Here is a 17,631-nt window from a genome sequence, read left to right on the forward strand (position 1 = left end):
GGTGTTAGTCTGCAGACTCAGCTATTCCTGCCATGGTGCCCAGGCTGGTGGAGCTGTTGAACTGTGGGACTAAGGGATTCAGTGAGGACAAATCTGACCTCTGTTTGTAATCCAGCACTTGTTTGGGAAGCTTTCCTCCTGGGTCTCCTGCCTCTGCAAGCACGCTGGTGTAAGTCTTGCTCCAGGAAATAATCCAGTCAAATATTGTGCCTTTGCCTGGTCTAGGGAATGAATTCTCGATTCGTGTGGCCCACGGAGAGGATGTAGAGTTCTTTGGGAATAGAGATGCCTATTTCAGGTTTGCAAAGCGGCTGTGACAGGTAGAGTGTAAACGCTGAGGTCAAGGAAAGAGAATAATGCTGTAGCCGTGCAGCCACACCGTTAAAGAACACAGAGACCTGCACCAGGCTTCGCTTTTTTGTAATTTTTTAATTTTTATGTCAAACTTGGTGTCATATGGAAGAGGAGCTCCATGGCTAGTTTATCTCTAAGAGAAGACACTTCCTGTTCACAGAGAAGTACATGCGCAGGAGGAGCTCACTTGGGAGGGTGAACGGTGATGTAGGGCAGTGGTAAGGCCAGGAGCTGTCTGGGACATTGCAGGACACTGCATCGGCTGGCTGAGGATCTGAGTGGAGGGGCAGTCTTGAGTCTTTTATACAGCAAGCATTAGTGAAGGGTGGTATGGTACATGTATATTGTGTGCACATATTTATATACACGTGTATGCATATAAAAATATCTTTTCCAGTGTTCATTTCAGTCCAGTTCCTGTTCCCAAATAATAAATTAAAACATGGGAAGTGTGAGGAAAGGGTGTCTGTCTTGGGGTGGCTAGCATATAGTAAGAGCATTAGGGAAAAAAAAAAAGGCAGTTTAGCGATAGCAACAGAAAGAAAATAGGGAAAAGCAACTTGGAATGACCCAAATACTTGCTGTAGGGGATGCTTTTGCTTCAGAAGTTATACTTCTACAGACAAGCTGTCAATTTGCAGCTTTTCATTTTACTTGGATAAATACTTGTAAGCTACATGCAAACCTGCAACTGACTGCTATAAAACAAAGAGTTTGCAGAAGGTGCCTTGTAAAGTGACTGGCCTGCAGATTTTCACATCCAGATTGTGATTTTTAGATGCTGAGGTTAACTTTGGGAAGGGATGGATGTTGTGTGAAATCATGTACCTTGTATGGTTACATGCTGTAGTTAGGACGTAAGGAGGTGCTCGTGTTGCAGTTGGGCAATTGCAAAGGGAGTATATTGCTTGCAGAGATGCTGTTTTATCTTAAATTAATTTTTTTTACTGTTGTAGGTCTGTATTGTCGAACTTCTCTAGCGAGTAGTGTTAGCAATTTTGTTTGACCTGCAGTAGGACCTCTTTAACTCTCTTCCACAAATGCAGAACATAACTGCTGTCTGTGTCTATCCTGCCCAAGTCAGTGCGTTTACCCTGCCCTGTTGGACAGGGCCGGGCTCGATAAGAACTTAAGGAATAAAACTGTTCATACCATAAAATTTTTGAGTTGTTGCTGATCATTCCTTTGAGATCCTAAGACAACTGTCCTACTGCCTGCAGTCCATTGATATCTAGGGTTTCTGGCCAACTCATTCACTGTTTTGACACTCCTGCTTAGTCCTCACGTTCCTTGATAAGTCTCTTTTGCTTCAGGGGGATGATTTTCTCTCATTTCAGAATGTATATGGACTTCCTATGATTTGTCTGGTGCCAGTGCTTTGGAAGTGAGATAAAAAATGCTTTGAGAAAAGGAAGGTATAGGAGTAACCTCCTGGTGTGAAGATGAGAGTTTGTGAGGGTTTGCTGAGAACAGTCCTGGCTAAAAGAACCTCAGTGAGGTTTTGCTCTGGGAAATGAAGATGTTTTCGTGTGATACCGGTGTCTTTGACTGATTTTGTGACTATTCTCTCTAGAAAGACACTCATGTGGGAATGTTTTAGTAAAGGGTCATAGTATGCTAGCTAGGGTCATTTTGGTAAAATTTCATGGTGGTAATTCCAACCTGAAATAAAGGGGCAGAAATCGAGGAGGGCAGTAGTGATGTGTTTTCATTGTTCTGCACTGCAGGGTCTGTTTGGTGTTCCAGAACTGAGCTGTCCAGAAGGATTTCAAGAAGCACAGGACAAAGCATTGCAAGAATCGGAACAGCTGGTCCAGAAGGCATGTTCAACACCACCTGGGCCAGAGACCGTAATGATCTTTGATCAGCTTTCAGATAGCTTGTGCAGAGTAGCAGACTTGGTAAGTTGCTTTTTTTAAATTATTACTTGAAGCAATTTCTTTTGAACTGACTGACTTAATAAGCTTACACCTTGTTGTTCCATTTTATGATTTTCTGCACTGCAGTAAATAGCAGATCAGCTCTGTGAAATTTTATGTTAAGACAGAAAACTAAATTGATTGAAAGTTAATTACATAGGCCTTTACCAAATGATAGGTAACTACAAATCCTGTCAAACTGTCCAGTTAATTTTAAGAGAGATGTAAAAATAGTATAAAGGCCACAACAAGAAAAACAACAGTGAAACCAGAATTGTGTTTCAGCTGTAATATGAATACATAAGCTTTCCAGCATCACTTACATTATGGAAAACAGGGGATTGCTCTCAAAGTTAAAGCTGGGGTTGCAATACACAAGTTTTTAAGTTATGAAAGTTTATAGGTGAAGGTCCATAAAGAACTTACAGATTAAAAGCAGCAGATGAAACTAAACAGTCTCGCCTTTTATTAACACAAAAAAGAAGGCAGGTATGTCCTAGATTGCAGTTTCTGTGGTCCACAGAATTGGAATACTTGTCTAATATTCTGTGTTACAAAATGCTAAGTTTACCGGAGCACTTCGTATTGCTCTCTGGAAACTGTTTGCCCGAAGTATGTCTTTTATCAAAGCATTTATCAAAGCGTTACTCTTCATTTGAAGGAAGCAGACCCAACCTTCATACTGAAATCAGTTCTTAATAAATAGGTCACTGAATTTTTTTACTTTGGTTTTCACAGTTCAATTTTTCTGTATGTTTTCAGTTCTCAAATCTTGTTCCTTATTCTTTTCTAGATTCAAGATATCTTTTGTGCCAGGCATTTTTTCCTTCTGAAAGTACTTACATGCTCTGTCAACTCACTGATTCTCCTTTTGTCTCTTATATTTTTTTATAGACTAATTCCTCGTAATCAATCAATATCTAACTAAACCACTAATGTCAGAATTCAAAGCTTATAGTTTTGTATCAGTTTGCTGAGTTAAAATTACCTCCTAGGTACTACTTTCAGGTTTATATGTTCAAAGATGCAGAGCTTGCAGAGCTCTGTCTAGAAGCAATTTGGTGATTGCTATCTGTTGGCAGGAATTTTGAGATCTGCCACTCAGCATCTATTCTGCCAATATTATACAAGATTTTAAACAGGGATTCTAAGAAGTAAAAAGCTTAAGTGTATAACATTTGTAAAGTTGCCTTTTCAATCAAACTGCAATCATATTGTTAAACAAAGTCAGGCTTGTTTCATGTACTTTCTGTAAGATCATGCTGAATGTCTTCAATGTATTCCTAACCTTTAATTAAATATGTTCCTAATCTTTAATTCTTTATCATTTCAATGCCAGAACCTTGATGAATTCATGTCAGCAGTCATGGAAGCATCTAGCACCTCAACCCCCTTTTAGCATCCTTCTAGCCTTCTGAACTCCTTTAAGTATTTGAAGACTTACTAAAAGTCAGTAAATCAGATAAAAACCCTGTTCTAAATCCAAAAGAACTTCTGGGTTTTCCCTTTAAACATATTTCTTCCTACTTAGTAATGATGGCAAAGCATAACTTGATGGTCTATACACAGGAGTAAAAAGGATTTGAAAACAAACCCTCTACGCACATTTGGTGGTGTGCTTTCTTCTTAACTGTGGATTTTAGTTTTAAAAATCTTTTGTAATAACATTTAAATATGTTAGAGTATCTCTGTGTTGTAAGGACTCTAAGGTACTATACTAAAAATGTTTTTAAGAAGTGTATGGATTAAAGATATATTTTGGAAAGACACAGTCGCTGTCTGGTTTAATAGTTGTGAGCACAGTTTTCCATTGCTTTATTTTTTAGAAAAAAAATGCAAATTCTGCAAATAGAACTGTAGAAATAAATGTTAATGTAAATGGAACTACTTGAGTGCAACTTCGTTTGTAATTCAAGATATTTTTATTTGCCTTTTTGCCTCACTGTTTTCTTCTTGTACTATGTCAGGCTGATTTTGTGAAAATTGCCCATCCTGACTTTGCATTCAGAGAGGCCGCTGAAGAAGCTTGCAGGAACATTGGTACTGTGGTAGAGAAGTATGTTTTCTTTTTTCTTTTTTTTTTTTTTTTTGCTATTTCCATATGCATCTTTAAAAATTACTGTGTGATCATCTATGAAAACAGCAATCAACAAAAAATATGTAGGAAGGATTTGCACATGAGAACAAAGTGTCAGTCTTGCTGTTACAGATATTTAAGGATTTAGCTTCATTACAGTATCTCATGAACGATTATTCTATTTTAGTTTCAATTTTATGTTCTGAACAGTTTTTAAGTTATCAACTGACTCCATGTCACTCAAACCCATCAAAGACTCAAAGCTACATTTTTCTAGGATTTGTGACAGTTAACTAGCTGTTGTAAAGCATATGTACAAAATGCTAATTTGTTTTTAAGATTTAAGCTGTTATATTTCACAACACTTCTTCTGGTTTGCTGACCCCTTGAATTCCAGCCAGTGAGTGGGATATGTGAAAGAGGAAAGGACAGTCTCCTGTTAAAATGAGTGTTTGAGGATGTGTTTGTCTACGGCTGTGATATATACCTGGTCTACTCTGGCATGCTTGTGCTTTATTTAAAACCCCATTTCATAGAACATGTTCTTAAAGACTTCTGTTTCTGAAGTTTGGCTCTTCTTTGGGTCCTGAAAGTTACCTCTGTGGTCCTTGACTACAGTGAACTGATTTGCTGCTTCTCTGCTCTTGCTGCTGAGAGGGGTGATCTTGGATCTCCAAATAGACTGTCCTTTTAGCATCTTCCCTTCCTGTGGCATTCAGGAGTAGCCTTAAGTGAAAGTTTTACCAAGCAGTACTGTGAAGGTGACCCAGAGTCTGCTGCTTCCTTCAGGATTCCTAACAACAGTGGAGGCAGTGACTGGTTGACCTGATGTCCCACAGTAAGTTGCAGAGGCAGTGAAGCCTTTTGTACTCTGAGGACAGCAGTGCATCAGTTTGTTTAGTAAGCCTTGTGACTAACATGGCTGGCAAAAAAGAGAATTCTAAGATTAAATTCAGCAAAAACTGTTGCTTTGGTCTTGCCAGTGTATTTGGGAAACCGTTCATTTGAAATTGGATTTTTCAAGACTTGAATTGAGCACACCATCTATAACAATATGACTTTAATATCTGAATACAATGGCAGATTTAAAATTTGTAGAAAGTATTCACAAATTATCCTGAGAGGTTCATAAAGTATTGTAAATGCTCAAAACTAGCTATTGTTGAATGTTCATTTTCGTGGGCAAATAGCATCCCTCAGGAACTACTAACAATACGTATCTGCTTTTCGCCACTTTTTGACAAAGTGCTGGGCTTCTTGTTTAGCACCTTCTGTACAGAGCCTTTTCTGAAGTACAGGCATGATGCAATGTCTTCTGTCTCTGAATTGGGTATTGGTAATTATTAAGTTCATTTTACAAATGAGGCTGCAGAGGCTTCCTGCACCTCAGCTGATTTAAGAAGTTAGTGCTCAAGACTGTCAGATTAGGGACTGCTGCCCACCACAGCTATGCTGATGTTTATGCGTGTGTTTCATTTCCCCACTGTGATTCCCACCCAATAATCCAGGTCGACATACATGCGTGTAGTTAACATGCCAGCAAATCTGATGGACATAGTATTGTCTGGCACAGGGACAGTGATGAGCATCTGGAAATGTTCTGGGGATAGTCTTAGTCTACTTCAGTGGCAGCCAGCAGCACATTTATCTGATGGCAAACTTGAGCACAGATTTTCCTTTAATGGAGTCCTTTCAAAATAAGGATTAGAAAACAGTTCTTCCACCTTTATGCTCTTGCCATGATTATCTTTGTGCATAAAAAATAAGCTGTCAGTCTTAGACTTACTTGTATTTGCCACAAAATGCCATCCAGACATATTTTCCTATTGGATGCACGAGACTGGTTTCTATGCCGATTTGTCCACACATCCTTTGTATACAAGTTTTGTAGTTTTTAAGGGTGGTTGTGAACCAGAAAGCATTTTGAAAATACAGTCCTTGGTTTTTAATGTTGTTTTAATAAATATTAAGCTCTGCCTCTGAATGAGTAATATGAAGAGACTGAGATACTAGTGTTTGTTGCTAATGCGTGATTCTTTGACTCTGTATCTTCCCAGATTAAATACAGATGTTGAACTGTGTCAGAGTTTGAGACGTCTGCTAGCTGATGAAACTATTACGAGTTCCCTAGATCCAGAAACCAGGTACTTACTAATGATTATAGATTTAGATTTTTAGATAGTATATATCATTCCTTATTGTGCTTATATTTTGTGTTTTATTAAATTAATTAATACAACTGGAAAACGTACCACATCTCTGTTACTAATTTATTAGTCACTACTAAATTACCTGCACAGGACTTAGGAAGTTTGTAGTTGTGTAGTCTTAGATGATGTCTCTGTGACTGTAGAGCACAGGCAAGATATATTTAAGCTGAATAACTGAAATCTGCAAAAACAAAAAAAAAAAAGAGAACTTAAGATTTTCTTCAATAACACCATTTTGATTAAGATGAGGTGCTGTACTGTGGTGTATATATTAGTGGTTTTAGCAACAGAAGTAGAGAACAGACTAACTTGATTTCAGTTTATAGAAACTTATTTATATCTTTCAAAATCAGAGTATTAGTATATTTATTTAAATCTTACTTTGATTGCTGTAAAATGTTTTATTAGCTGCTTATTCAGTTATAGTTTTGAATTTTTTTTCCACTGCCATGGTTAGACAAACTTAATGTTTGAGTAAGTTACTTCCTTCTTCCTTCTTTACCCATAATCAAGGATGTTAGATTTGAAGAGGTCTTTTTCTGTTCTGCTAGAATAAATGAAGTGTCAAATTAAAATGGTAATTTGCACAAATTGGTTAAACATGTAGATTAATGTAGTGGAATTATTTTGAAGGATATTTTCAATGCAGATGACTAAAATAACTACAAAGGAAAAATACTGTTTCACTGAGTAAACTGTTAAGGACCTAAAACATAGAAAGTCTGTGTCCATAACAACAATACTCATATAACTGTGCTGTTATTCTCTGTAAAAGACATGGAACCTAAATAACTGCTAAGGGCAAAATCTGTTAAGAAATTATGCTTGCTATCAAATGAGGCTGTTTTAACGGGGATTTACTGTATTTTTAGGCGAGTGGCAGAACTTTTTATGTTTGATTTTGAGATCAGTGGCATTCATTTGGATGAAGAAAAGGTAATTTTTGGCTACAATATATGAACAGAAATTTGCCTGACTACCAAAGACCAGATAACGAAACGTGGGACATGAATCACATGATTCTGGGCCAGTTTGTCCTCCAAGATTCCCATTTTCCTCTGTGGAATTTTGTCTTCTCAGAAGTGATTAATTTTGTCTATATTAAATCACTTGTGAAGTGTGGTTTTTTTAATGTTGTTTTAGATATTAGTTGGCTGTTCTTCCCAGTTTGGCCCTCATCATTCCTTTGTCTATTCTGTAGAGTTATAAGCAAGACCTTGGATCATGCTTTCTTTGATCGGTGTCTGCATCAAATATATGAAATAGCTGCTTAGCTGTCTGAACAACCTGTTTACAGAGGGGAAAAAGCAGCACCCCATGCAATGTGATGACAGGTTAATCGAGTGTTTTAGAAGGGATCAGGTGTGTATCCAGGCTCTCCTTTGGTGCTCACATAACCTGAAGTTGTAAATCTTGTTCAAAATTGGATGTCTGGGCATGGTTTGATTACCTCTCTTGGAGCTTTTACACCCTTTTGCAGTAATTAGTGATGGATTCGCCAAAACCATTGGCTTTTGCCATGCTTTGTGGTATGGATGCTCTGTTGAATGTCTGTTCATAGCTCATGTCCCTGTATAAAGTTAATACCTTGTTTATTTGAGTCATCCCTGCCAAAAAAATCTGTACAAAGGCTCTTTTACCAGATTTATGTGGTAAAGTTACTCTGAAGATCATGGTTGTGATGGTGTTTTGTGACCTGGAAAATGCTTCTAGAAAATATTTTTACAATTACTTTGTACAAAGAACACCTCTGAAACTTGGCCTCTGGGTTTTATTTCTGATTTGACTATTGGTTCTACAGTGCTTCATCCCCTTTCAGTTACGATTTCACTTGCCCCTTATTTTTGCATGTTTTCCTCTTCCTTCCCTGCCTATTCCACTTTTCTTCTATTGCTCGCTGCTCAGTGTTTCTTTTCAGTTCTCATTTCAGACTTTAGAAGTCCTTCACTGTCATAAGTTGAAATTTACTTCTGCTACAAAGAATTTCTGCTTTTTAAAATAAAACTCAAAAGATGTGTTTTAAAGAGTAAGGGTGGAATGGGAGGACAGAGATCTGCATGTTTTGTCATTCTTTGGACTTTCTAAGTATGTCGTACCTGTACCCTCAGCCTTTGCTTTTGAGCTATGGACCCACAGGCAATAGAGAGCATACCCTACTAATGGGAACAAGTTCACTGAAGCAAATCTTACAGTAAAGTTAAATGTGTGAAAAACTGTAGTGATGGTGATAAAACCCTAAATCACAAACTCCTCAGGAAAAGGTTGAAATACCATAAATGCTTTACGGTCTCCAGAAAATAGTGCAATACAAACAGTAACAAGAGAACTGTAATTCTGTATCTCTTTCAGGATGCTAGTAGGATTTATCCCTCTCAGTGATGCTTCTTTTTTTCTCCTCTATGTTTTACATAGCAATCATATTAGGCATAGTTTTATAAATGCTTTCCAAGCAGCTAGCAAAGCTTATGTAAATTCTACTTAGACTCCACTGTACATTTTCTTACTGCAGAAACATAGGCATTTTCTTTCAAATTTCAATCCTGTGTGAAATTCTAGATCTTTATGAACATCTGATCTTGTTGACTTCTGCCCTACATTAGGATTTTGTTGATGCTGTAGGTCTAATCTTAAATGTTGTATTTTCTGCTTCATTTCTGAAAAAGTCCTTTAAGATTTTAGAAACTTTGAGTTCTGCTTGTACTATGTCTGAAGATATTATGTGTTTTGTACTTTATTTTTCTTACAGCGTAAAAAGGCAGTAAACCTCAACGTCAGAATATTGGATTTGTGTAATGAATTTCTGACAGGAACTCATGTTCCCAACAAGATTGACAAACATGTTTTGCCAGAGCATATTCGGTATAATTTTACAGCTGAAGGCAATTACCTACAAGTTGCTGGTCTGCATGCTGATTGTCCCGATGATCTGGTGTGTATTCCCCGAGTTTGCTTTGGCATACTCTGTAACAAAAGTGCATTATCAGTTATTTTACTTGTCATTGAGGCAAATGCATGTGGTTAAGGAAGAACTGTTTTAGAACATAATAATCAATGTCAGCCTTGGCTGTAGCAGCTATGAAATAATGGAGGTGAAGATCCTGAATGGATTGAGGAAGAGGGGCAGAATACAGACCCTGGATTTCAGGCAAGCAGACTTAAGCTTATTCAGTAAACTGGGAGGTGAGGTCCCATGGGATGCAGCTCTGAAGGGTAAAGGAGCTCAAGAAAGCTGGCAGTTCTTTAAAGGCAGCATCCTCCAAGCGCACAAGGATACTAAGCTACTCAGTATCAGCGCATCCTGATCCTTAAAAAGCCAAGCAGATGTATCGGGAACCAGGCTTGGCAAGCAGGGAACTCATGACAAAGCTTCCTCTCCAGAAGGTAGCAGACATGAGGTGGAAGCAGGCAGACAGCTAAACACCACACAGCTGTTTGCTCCCCCCAGCCCGCCCTGCAGTGGAATGGGGGAGAGAATCAGAAAAAAAAGGAGGGGAGAAAAAAAAAAAGTAAAATTCATGGGTTGAAATAAAGACAGTTTAATAGGACAGAAAAGGAAGGGAAAAGAATAAGAATGATGATAAAATATGTAAAGTAATGCACAATGCAATTGCTCACTACCCACCGACCAATGCCCAGCCAGTTGCCGAGCAGTGGTTCCCCTTCGGCCAACTCCCCCCAGTTTATATACTGAGCATGACGTCATACGGTATGGAATAGCCCTTTGGCCAGTTTTGATCAGCTGTCCTGCCTGTGCCCCCTCCCAGCTTCTCGCTGGCAGGTTATGGGAAGCTGAAAAGTCCTTGACTAGTGTAAGCACTGCTTAGCAACACCTAGACCATCAGTGTGTTATCAAAGTTGCTCTCATACTAAATCCAAAACACAGCACTGTACCAGCTGCTAGAAAAAAAATAATTAACTTTATCCCAGCTGAAACCAGAACAAGGAGGATTTAGAAATACTGCCTGTACATGTAGGGATGATGTCAGGAAGGCCAAAGCTCAACTGCAGTTGAGACTTGCAAGGGACATCAAAGGCAACAAGAAGAGCAACTACTGCTGCATTAGTACTAAAAGGCTGGATGAGGAAAATGTGGGCTCAGTGCTGAGTAAGATGGGTGATTTAGTGGCAGCAGACACAGATAAGGCTGAGATGCTGATCGCTTTCTTTGCCTCAGTGTTCACCAATGAGTTCTCCCAGCCCACTGTGTTTAGTGAAAGGGTTCAAAGAGAAGAACAACCAGCAGTAGATGGGAATCCAGTTTGGGATTACTTGAGAGAACTCAACCTGTACAAGTCCTTGGGACCAAACGAGGTACATCCAAGGGTCCAGAGAGAACTGGCTGTTGTCCTTGAAAGCCTTGCTGTCTTTGGTAGGCTGTGAAGATCAGGGAAGAACTCCAATGACAGGTGGAAATAATATGTACCATCCACCTTCAGAAAGGCCAAAAAAACCCAAATTGGGGATCTGCAGGCAACTTAGCTTCACTTTGATCCCTAGGAAGGTTATGGAACAGTCCAAGTTAGGAGATTACAGTCTGGATTCGTGGACAACCAGATGCGTAAAAAACCTCATTTCATGATCAGACTCGGAGAGTAGTGGTTGAAGTGTTGTACTCTACTGGAAGGCTGGTAATGAAAGAAGTGTTGCAGGGGTCTGTCCTGGGACCTCTCCTGTTTAACATCTTTATCAATGACCTAGAGGAAGTGATGGAGTGCTTGCCTACCAGATTTGCAGGAGATGGCAAACTGGGTGGGACAGTCGATACACTGAAGGGCAGGGCAAAGTGGCCTGGAAGCTGAGGGAATGACCCGGTGGGAACCTTATGTAATTCAAGAAGGACAAATGTGAAGTCCTGCACCTAGAAAGGGAGAATTCCTGGCAATAGTACAAGCTGGGACTGCCTGGCGGGTCTGGTCTGTGGAAGAGGCCCAAAGGGTTGTTGAGCAGCAAGCTGAGCATGAGCCAGCAGTGACCCTGGACTGCATGAACAGGGGCAGAGCCAGAGACTGAGGGAAGAGATTATAGCCCTTTACTCATCGCTTTTTAGGAGTGACTTCAGTCTTGGCCAGCAAGATGGCCAGCAGCTGGAGTGCTTGCACTGTGAGGAGAGCCTGAGGGATCTGGGCTTGTTCACCCTGTAGCAGAGGTGGCTTTGGGAGGACCCTGACAGTAGCCTGCCAGTACCTACGAGGATATCATGAAGAAGATAGAGCCAGGCTCTTCAGAGTGGTGCATGACAGGAGAACAAGTGGCAACAGGCACAAGTTGAAGTGAGAAATGCCAGTTGGAGAAGTTTTTCCTGATGATGATATCCAAGCAGTGAAACAGAGGTCATGCTGTCTCTCCCATCTGTGCGGGGTTTCAGGACCTGACTGGAAAAAGCTTTGTGCAACTTGGTCTTACCTCATAGGTGACCCTGCTTTCTGCAGGAGGTTGGATTGGAGACCTCCTGAGGTCCCATCCAACCTGAATGATCCTGAATAATCTTACTTTAGTTACTGCTAATGATACTTTTCTAAAAATAATTCATTTAGAGTTTGTTTATAAATTGAAAATTAATTTAGTCTCTTTGAAATGTGACAGTGGTTCCTTAGTCTTTTAGATATGACTCTAGGATCAGGAGTGTATTACAACACTCGAGCATTCTGTTTTCACTTACTATATAGTTAAATAATCAAGGTGACTTTGAAATCTTGTTTGCCATGAAAAAGAGAAAAGCTTACTGTGGTGGAACCCAAGCTGTAATGTTTATTTTCTGTAAGAAATTAAAAAGTTAACTAAATCATGGCACTGATAGGATGTAAATAAAGGAATAATACTCATTGCATATCATCTATAAACTCTTGTCCTGAAGATAGTGTTATCTGTGGAATTGCTACTGAAGCTGTAAGTAATATATCAATTCAAGAATGCAGTTCTCTGAGTCAGATCTTTGGAGAGGCTCTTTGGAAACTATGTATTTTAGGTTGGAAGGGACGTCTGGAGCTTGTCAGTTTGAGTCTGATCCTATTCAGAGCAGGATCAAGTAGATCGGGTTTCTCAGTGACATGTCCAGTAGAGTTTTGAACACTTTCCAAGGATGGAGATTCCATTACTTCTCTGGGCAGCCTGTTTGACCATCCTCACTATTATTTTTTTTTCCCTGATATCAAATTGGAATTTTTCATTTTCCAGCTTGTGTCCATTACATCTTCTCTTGCTCTGCACCTCCAAGAACAGTTTGGCTGCATGTTCTCTACACCCCACTGCTAAGTAGATAAAGATTAAGATCTCCTTTGAGCTTTTTCTTCTTTAGGCTGGACAAACCCAGCTCTCTCAGACTCCATTCTGTGTCCTGTGCTCCAGCCCCCAAACATCTTGGTGGCCCTACACTGGACCCACTCCAGTATGTCAGTGTCTTTCTTGTCCTGTGGAACCCAAATTTGGACATTGTACTCCAAATGTAGTCTGGACAGTACCAAATAGAGGGAAGCAATCACGTCTGTGGACCAGATGGCTGTACTCTTTCTAATAGAGCTCAGTATGCTGTTGGCCTTTGCTGCAGAGACACACTGCTGAACCATGTTCAAGGAAGGGGACTCATCTCGCTTTATTTGCCTTTTTTAAAATGAAAGCCTGGTGGAACAGAACAGGTACAAAATGACTCGTGAATTATTGTAGTCATATTTTTTATAAACCCAGGACCTGCATTCTTGTTGAATATATTATCCAACAGAGAAGCTAATTTCAAATGAAGACAAGCATAAGTTGTTCCTCGATTTTTTTAAGCCTATTCCATATGTACAAAATAAAGATTATCTTCAATTGGTTTGTGAAACATAAAAAGTGGTTTACCAAATTTTATGAGGCTTGAGATGATTTTTTTTTTTGAGAGTTATGAAAAAACCCAAATAAACCAGAAATGGGAGAGAGACTGGTTGTCTGTGGGCAGATGGGCAGACTAATAGCTTGCTACTTCAAAAGAAATAAGGCTTTTCTCTTCTTCTTTTTTTCTCTCCTCTGACCCTGTCTCTGGTTCTTATCAGATCCTTCCATAAGCCAGCTTAACTGACATGCAGAGAACAATTTGGCTTTCATTTGGGTTTATTTTCAGAAGTTTTAGTGAGTTAAGACAGCTGACAGAGTGGTCTGAGAAGCACAGATGTTGGCAGAAGGAGGGGGGCAATGAGCAGAGAGGGGACTGTTGACAGGAGCAGAGAACAGGACCCTTTTTGGCAGTCTTGATCTGTTAGGTTGTCTCATTGCATTTCCTCATTCCATCTTCAATGGATAAGAGAGCCCTAATTGTCAGGCGGTTGTAATTACTGTTGCTAAAAGGCTTCAGGCCTTTTCCCAACAATATCAATGAAATACAGCTGTAATGCCAGATCTTCAATTGCATTGCTTGTTTCCTTTAAAAATTGCACTGTAGTAATGCGATGTTTTTATTTTTTTGTATTAGGTGCGAGAAGCTGCTTACAAGATTTTTCTTTACCCAAATGCTGAGCAGTTGAGCCGTTTAGAAGAACTGCTTGCTAGCCGAAACAGTCTGGCGCAGTTGGTTGGGTACGACACCTTTGCCCACAGGGCTCTTCAGGGAACAATGGCCAGAAATCCAGGTATAAGGCATGTGTGGAAGGACACACTGAGAAATCAAATGCACGGTGTTAGGCGCGAGGTCAAAAGCTGTTAGTTTCTTTTGCTAAGTTTACACATACTTCTTCCAGTGAAGAATCTTATTGCAGTTACATTTTGCTGTATACAATACTCATGCTTTCTATAAATGGCATGCTCACTGAGTAGGAACCAGTTTTTTTGTTCAGAATCAATGCTCACTCCTTAGATTATGAAGTTGCCATTATCCCAGCATGTAACAAAGTAAAGGTGGTACCAAATTCTCTTAAAATGATGGCACAGTGGTCACCAGAGTGGTTTGTTGTTCTAAAAAGAACTTTGTTGTTCTAAGGGAGCTTGTTTTGTTTTGAATGTTTTGATGTAAACTTAACATCTTTTAAGGGAAGAAATAACTTTCTTAATTTTTTCCACCTCTTTAACTTCTAGAAACGGTAAGACAGTTTCTGGAGAAGCTTTCTGACCAGTTGTCTAAAAGGTATGTCTTTTTCACTAAGTTATTTTTCTAACCATACTCTTTATTTCAATAATAGAGGGACTTGTGCACTAATAAGTCAGTCAGCGCTGCTTGTTATATGCTCTGATGAAACAAAAAGCAAGACTTTCTGAGAGTTTTGAGGGGAGCTATTGGCTTAGAATAAATCCTTTGTCTATGATCAGAGAGCACCCAGGACTGAATGCAACAAGTGATGTGCCAAGAAATGCAGGCAACAGCAAACAAGAAGACCAAGTTTAAGTGTTGAAGAACACCTCTCCTGGTCTTCACTCCATGCATTTTACATCTCTAAGCAAATTTCCCTGTTTGTCCTTCCTGCCTCCCTTAGTTCCACACAGCACAGAACAGTTTCATCATTGTGTATAAATGGGGTGTATTGTAAGAAAGAAAATGCTTTGGAGGTGTACAACCAGAGTAAGAGGGACTTGATTTGAAGGTACCTGAATGACAGAAGCAGAATGGAAAAGTTCTTTTACTGTAGTATATGGGCCTGCCATTTTATAGAGTACTATCGATCTCTGATGAAGGGCATTTTCTTAGGATCGAGTATTATTGTGTAATGTGTTCCTTTGCTCAAAAATCTTTCATTAACACTTTCATCATAAAAATATTTTTCAGAACTCAGAAAGATTTTGAAATGATGACGAAGATGAAAATGAAGCTCAACCCCCAGAATTCAGTAAGTTAAATTTTCACGTGGTGTTGTCTGTTTTGTTTCTTTTTAAAAATACAGTATAAGTTAACCTTGTTCTACAAGAAAAATGAACTCTCTTTTATTACATGAACAACATGTAGTATAATTAGAAAGAGAAACTTTGTCTTCTGGCTTCAAATGCTTTTTGACTACTTAGCTGCTGTTTGTATTAAAACCAAGCATTGTGTGCAAGATAGCTATTGGTTTATACAAAATGCTACTGAGATTACCAAAACATATAGTGAAAGTTAATATTACTTTGTTTTGAATTGATTAATAGACTCCTTTGGAAAATAAAGGCTGTACTTTGTTAGATGTATGTCCAGTTTGCATACTGTATTGTATGTATCCTAATTCTGTACATAACTAGGTTTATCTTTTTATTTGAATTGAGTGTGTTTCTTGAAATCTGGTATGAAGTCCCATTATATATTTGAATAAGAAGTACCATCTTCAAGTAAATGTTAAAAAAACGGTTTCAAGTTAGGATATATGATGCTATTTCTGATGATGATGTTAGCACTGAATGTTTCGCATTATATTTTAAAGTTCTGTAACTTGTTGAAACTGCAAAAATATTCAAAGGAAACAAAACTTTTACTTTGGGTTCACTTGTTGTCCATTATTGTAATTATAAGCTGGAATTCTCTTTCAGAAGCTGATGCCGTGGGATCACCCTTACTATAGTGGCGTCCTTCGTGCTGAGAGGTAAGCTCCTTAGGTTCATGATTGTAATGTAAATGAGTGTCTTTATTTCATTCCTTGCAATAAGGATAAAGAAAGTCCTCAATGTAAACAGGATTTCCTTCTTTGAAGATGTACTTCAATATGAAAAAATAAAGAGTATCTGGTGGGGCAGTAGTTTGTAACATTTGTTAGTTACTGCTGGAATGCCTGTAGAATTTTTTGGCTCTGTTGTTTTACAGGGAAGTATTGGCTCTCTTTGAAGATATAAGAGGATGAAATGGTTTCAGAACAGCTAAAAAATCCTTATTCTTATTTTGCTTTTAGCTCTTAGGTGAGCTGCAGTAATGTTTAAAAATTAAATTTTGATCACTGAATACAATCCAGCTCCTCTTCATATTTTAACTGTATTGTACTTCTTACTGAACATGCACCTATCATCCCCTTCTACAGACTTGAAACAGCAACTTCTTGATTAGATCTTCACTGTTTATGGATAGAACTCATTCTCATCTCTCCTGCAAAGGCTGGGAAATAAATCCTCTACGCAGACTTAAATAGTGCACAAGACCTTTGCAGATAATGAGATGCCAACTCTGAAAGACGTGAGCCCTGCATGTTGCCTTTATTACATCAGCAGCGGTGACCTTTTAGGTTTGTGTTGGAAAAGATAATTTGAAGTTGCTCTTTTCTCACAAGAGAGGGAGGAAAAAAATCTTCCTTCACTGCAGATTTGTAGGTTTTTGTTTTTTAAACAAACTTAGACTGGATGTATCTGATTAAAGTAGTGGTTTACTCTGGATCAAAAAGCTATGGTAGTATAGACATGGCATGGAAGGATTGCCAGCAGTTGGCCTGGCTGTTCTGCTGCTTTCTTGTACTTTGTCACTGAGGCAGTAGTTCTGTGAGCAGCAGCTCTAATATTGGCCTTCTCTTAAGCTACTGCATGCTCAGATGGAAACTGAGCTCTATGTGCAGGAATGTTCGTGTCCTGGGTGCGCAGAACTTGCTGTGCAGGGGAGGGAGAGGGATGTCGAGCTGCTGGATCTGCTCCCGGTAGCCGTTGCCGGAGCACGCGGCACTCCACAGCAGATATGCATTGATTGCTCGTTTGTGGCACAGCCTGGGAGTGGCTGCTTTTGTTTTAAACTGGACAGGTAGCAGACACGCTTCTGTGAAAGTGGTAACGAAGTAGTGGTTATACTGGAGGAGAGTCAAGGTCCATCTAGCTCCAGATCCCATCTTAGCAGTAGTCAGTAGCAGTCTGTGGAAGAGCACTGTCACGCTCGTTCAAGATACTATCTTGTAGCTTACAGATCTCCTTTAATTTGCCTGTACAGTGTCTTCAAACCCACAAGAATTACATAGTGCTTAACATTGCTGTCAAATGTTGATGAAATTTATTGTCTATGTATCCTATGTATTTTCTACATTTCCTATAGTTTCTCCTTTCCCTGTTTTCACAATTAGTGTGTCCCATAAGGGTATAGAAGGCTCTGTGTTTGTTTCTTTCTCCTCCTGGAGGAGTGTCTCCTGATACTGTCTTGTTGTCCTTCTTAGATCATCTTATGAAGTTAACCATATTG

General features: G+C 39.1%; 1 protein-coding gene across 4 annotated transcripts in view; it reads left to right on the forward strand.

Annotated features, from left to right (window-relative positions):
* Positions 1–17,631, forward strand: part of MIPEP (mitochondrial intermediate peptidase) — a 75,205-nt gene that overhangs the window by 886 nt on the left and 56,688 nt on the right. For 3 of the 4 annotated variants that reach the window (XR_015705184.1, XM_087759460.1, XM_087759458.1), the window contains exons 2-10: positions 2,082–2,255; positions 4,241–4,329; positions 6,408–6,494; positions 7,433–7,496; positions 9,307–9,489; positions 14,002–14,158; positions 14,601–14,649; positions 15,286–15,346; positions 16,017–16,069. Coding sequence is in view for 3 of the 4 variants with exons in the window: in XM_087759460.1 (XP_087615586.1) it covers positions 2,082–2,255; positions 4,241–4,329; positions 6,408–6,494; positions 7,433–7,496; positions 9,307–9,489; positions 14,002–14,158; positions 14,601–14,649; positions 15,286–15,346; positions 16,017–16,069 (917 nt within the window). In the remaining variant the exon portion in view is untranslated. The remainder of the gene's footprint in view (positions 1–2,081; positions 2,256–4,240; positions 4,330–6,407; positions 6,495–7,432; positions 7,497–9,306; positions 9,490–14,001; positions 14,159–14,600; positions 14,650–15,285; positions 15,347–16,016; positions 16,070–17,631) is intronic. The other variant, XM_087759459.1, reaches the window with a different exon arrangement.

This window comes from Nipponia nippon, unplaced genomic scaffold (genome assembly GCF_047370975.1).
Source record: "Nipponia nippon isolate SJK-2023a ecotype South Korea unplaced genomic scaffold, ASM4737097v1 scaffold_2, whole genome shotgun sequence".
NCBI lineage: Eukaryota > Metazoa > Chordata > Aves > Pelecaniformes > Threskiornithidae > Nipponia > Nipponia nippon.